Source organism: Gavialis gangeticus, unplaced genomic scaffold (assembly GCF_001723915.1).
Source record: "Gavialis gangeticus isolate Ggan-Ray unplaced genomic scaffold, GavGan_comp1, whole genome shotgun sequence".
NCBI classification, from domain to species: domain Eukaryota; kingdom Metazoa; phylum Chordata; order Crocodylia; family Gavialidae; genus Gavialis; species Gavialis gangeticus.
In genome coordinates this window covers 52369592-52373063 of record NW_017729031.1, presented here as the reverse complement: position 1 = coordinate 52373063, position 3472 = coordinate 52369592, and the positions used below count along the sequence as shown (strand labels likewise).

Here is a 3472-nt window from a genome sequence, read left to right as displayed (position 1 = left end):
TGTGTGTGTGTGTGTGTGTGTGTGTGTGTGTGTGTGTGTGTACAAAGTCTAGCATAATGTGGCCCCTGTCTCTGTTGTGGGCTGTAGATGCTATCATAATACAAATGATGAATACCTTATTGCTAATCATAGTCCTTCCTCATTGACTAGGTGGATCATTGATCATTTAATTTTCCTATTCCCATTGAATTAAATGGCACAATATCAGTGTGTAAAATCTTAAGCACTTTCATAATTTTTTGTAGGAGCAGTGCCTAACAGTGTAAACTGGTGAGTACTAAAACCCTAAGGAAATTCCTTTTGAATAAATGTATATATGGTACTATTCTTTTCCTGATAACACTGTGGAAGGTGGCCAAACATACTGGCCATATCTACATGAAAAGCTGACTACGCAATAGCCTGTAACTACTATGCAGTAGTGCTGTGTGGCAATTAGCATGATGCGACACTACTGCGCAGTAGTCTCAAGCTACTGCACAGTCAGCATCATGAAAAATCGATTTGGTGATGCTGTGCAGCTTACTCTGGTTACTGCATAGTCATTTAGTACTTGCTTATACATCTACGCAAGATGCTGACTGCTGAGTCATTACTCTGCAGTCATTTAGCACTTGTTTATACAAGTACTAAATGACTATGCAGTCAGCATCTTGTGTAGCAAGTATTAAATGACTACACAGTAACCAGAGTTACTGCACAGTAGCATCACCAAATTTTTCATGACACTGACTATACACTAGCCTGGAACTACTGGGCAGTAGTGTCGCATCATGCTTTCTGCCATGCGACACTTGTTCATACAAGTACTAAATGACTGTGCAGTAATGACTGCAGAGTCAGTGTCTTGTGTAGACACATCCACTGAGGAGGTAATAGAAGAATGGTTCCACCTAGGCCCAGAATCTCCAAACCACATGTATGCACATGGGCATGCACACACGTGTGTGCACGCACACACACATGCACAGGAATGTGCTATATATTTACGGTTAAAAATTACAGCAAATTAAAATGTAAATGGATCAAGTTCCACAGGTTATAACTTACCGTGCAAGCTAACCATATGGGCTAGAATCTGAATAAATATTAACAAAAAGCTGTGCTAAAATGTAAATATTTACCTTGGTCACTTGGACTGGGATATTTTTCTACTGCATTTGACAGAAAATGTTTAGGTTTTGATCTTCTTAATCCATTTCTTTTTTCTTCATTGAGGTTTTGTGCCAAAAATATGTGGTATTCTAATATCCATAAAAGCCAACAAAATCTGGTGAACATGTTTTTTTTCCCCTAAATAACACAAAAACAGTCAAGATACATGTAACAAAGTCATATAATGACAATGAAACATGGGTTTGCTTTGTTCCCTTAGTAGCAACACTGATGTGTATAAATAGTGTGCAGGTTAATATATGCTCCAAACAGAATATTCAAGGCTGTTCATCTGCTCTTTGATATTCATCAATAGACATTTAATTTAACAGTACTAAAAGAGAATTACTCACTTAAAATCCACTGAAGTGAGGAATGCAGAATAGATCTTTAAAACAGCAACTTAAAAAATAAATCAACATAGGCATTTTACTACAGTTTTAGTAAGATTTAGATTAGTTGTCTAAATTTAACTTAAAGTTATTAATGCATGGGGCAAACTTCCGTATGATACAAACATGTGTAAGGCATCTTTGCACAAAAAGATTATGTCACGAAGCATTTAATATACTAAACTAAATAATGTAAAAATGGAAAATGGCATTCCTGTGACAGAGGTATTATAACAAATTTACCAACAAAAAACAAAAAGCCCAAACTGCTGCTAATTTTGGCTGTTTCAATTTGTAGATGTCTTAAGTTGGACATCCACAGCTTTTGATGTTTTGTAGCAGGAAGTGGTACAATCAGGATTTAGATTTGAAAAGGTCCTGGCTGCCTATCCAGGCTCAACTGGCTACCCAATTTTTCACAACTCTACCGCTCTCGCTAGAAGGAAGGAATGCCTGGCTACCAATGCACATTTCCTGAATCATAGCAGAAATTCCCGATTCAGATGCCTTGGCTATGGTTACTCTAGCACAGGTATGGACAATCTGTGTGGCACGCAAGATATCAGGGAGGGAACAAACAACACAGCAGCAGATAGCGCAGGAAGCAGAAATCAGAGGGGCAGGGAGTACAGGGAAGGAAGCAGAAAGCAAAACAGCAGGTCAGGAAGGGGAAGGTGATCAAAGTAGCACTCAGGGAGGGTGCAGGGTTAATTTGTGGCACACCTGCCAGAAAGGTTGCCTTACTGGTCTAGCATTTCTCTTCAGACTTATGGAACATGAAATAGCTCCAGTTCTGCTCTAGCAGTGCTAGCAATGATAAGAGCACTAGTATAGTCCAGCTACCAGCCATTTCACCATTGTGTCTTTTAAACCCGTGCAGCAGTAGGTTATTTTTCATATTGCTGCCTTTTAGAACTATAAAGCTTTCCTTTTGGTGCTGGCCAGAGTAAAGCATTTCCTTTTTTCTTCTTCTGAAGCACTGAGTATCATTCATGAGTAGGCCTCCAGACTAGGTGGAATCATACTCTAAATGCTGGGATTCACTTTAACTCACAAGCTTTTCTATATTGGGTTATGACACGAGCTTCCAGAAAGCTTTTAAAACAGAATTCCCCAAAGGTTTTCTGTTTGTAAGAGTCCTGAGAACTCCCGAGGATGAGCTGTTTCTATCTTCTAGAGACTCTTGCTGAATTTCCTTCTGCTGCCTTCACGCTACTGTCAGCTGGTAACACAGGCGGACCTAGAGTTTTGAAAAGGTGGGTGCAGCCAGCGAGGTGCCCCATCACCTACGAAAACAACACCTATTCTTTTAGAGTTATAAAGAAACTAAGTGGGTTATTAATACACCAGGGGCCTAGGGCCACATTATTCACTTTAAGAGGGAAGCAAAAAACAAATATCACTTCATTGGAAGGAGTTCAAAACAGGCTGTGAAATAAGAGTTGCATTCCCAGAAGCAGCTGACAGAGAGGCAGAAGCAAAACTAGGTCCGTGGGTGGAAGACCAAGGAAGGGGCCTTTGTGCCTGTGCAATGAGGTTTAGAAGGGTCCAGGTAGATGATAAGGAGCCCTGAAGTCAAGCTACTCCCTCCCACCTCCTGACTCGAAGTGCCCCCGCGCTGCCAGGCCCTTGGCTTTAAACCGCGGGGGGAGCAGGACGCCAAGGGGTGCACCAGTGCCCTTCTGCTCCTGCCCCTAGTACCCGGGGCCGCAGCGGAGACGCTGCCAGGCGGGTGCGCGCGGCTCCAGGATGGAGGCAGGGAACTACGTCTAAACAAAGCGTCCGGGGGGTCCCGGCAAGATCCCAGCGCCTGCGCTCGCCCCGGACGCGCGGGGCCAGCCCGGCGCTGCTGCCCCAGCGCGGCTTTCCCTCGCAGCGGAGCTCCGGCCGTCGGGGGCAGCCCAGGGCCAAAGCCGCGGGCGGAG

General features: G+C 43.2%; 1 protein-coding gene across 3 annotated transcripts in view; it reads right to left on the bottom strand.

Annotated features, from left to right (window-relative positions):
* The window catches only part of LOC109301538 (collagen alpha-1(XXVIII) chain-like), a 78651-nt gene extending 77363 nt beyond the window's left edge, over window positions 1-1288 (bottom strand). For all 3 annotated transcript variants that reach the window (XM_019522762.1, XM_019522763.1, XM_019522764.1), the window contains exon 1: window positions 1125-1288. In XM_019522762.1, the coding sequence (XP_019378307.1) occupies window positions 1125-1281 (157 nt within the window). In that variant the 5' untranslated portion in view covers window positions 1282-1288. The remainder of the gene's footprint in view (window positions 1-1124) is intronic.
* Window positions 1289-3472: the final 2184 nt, after the last annotated feature.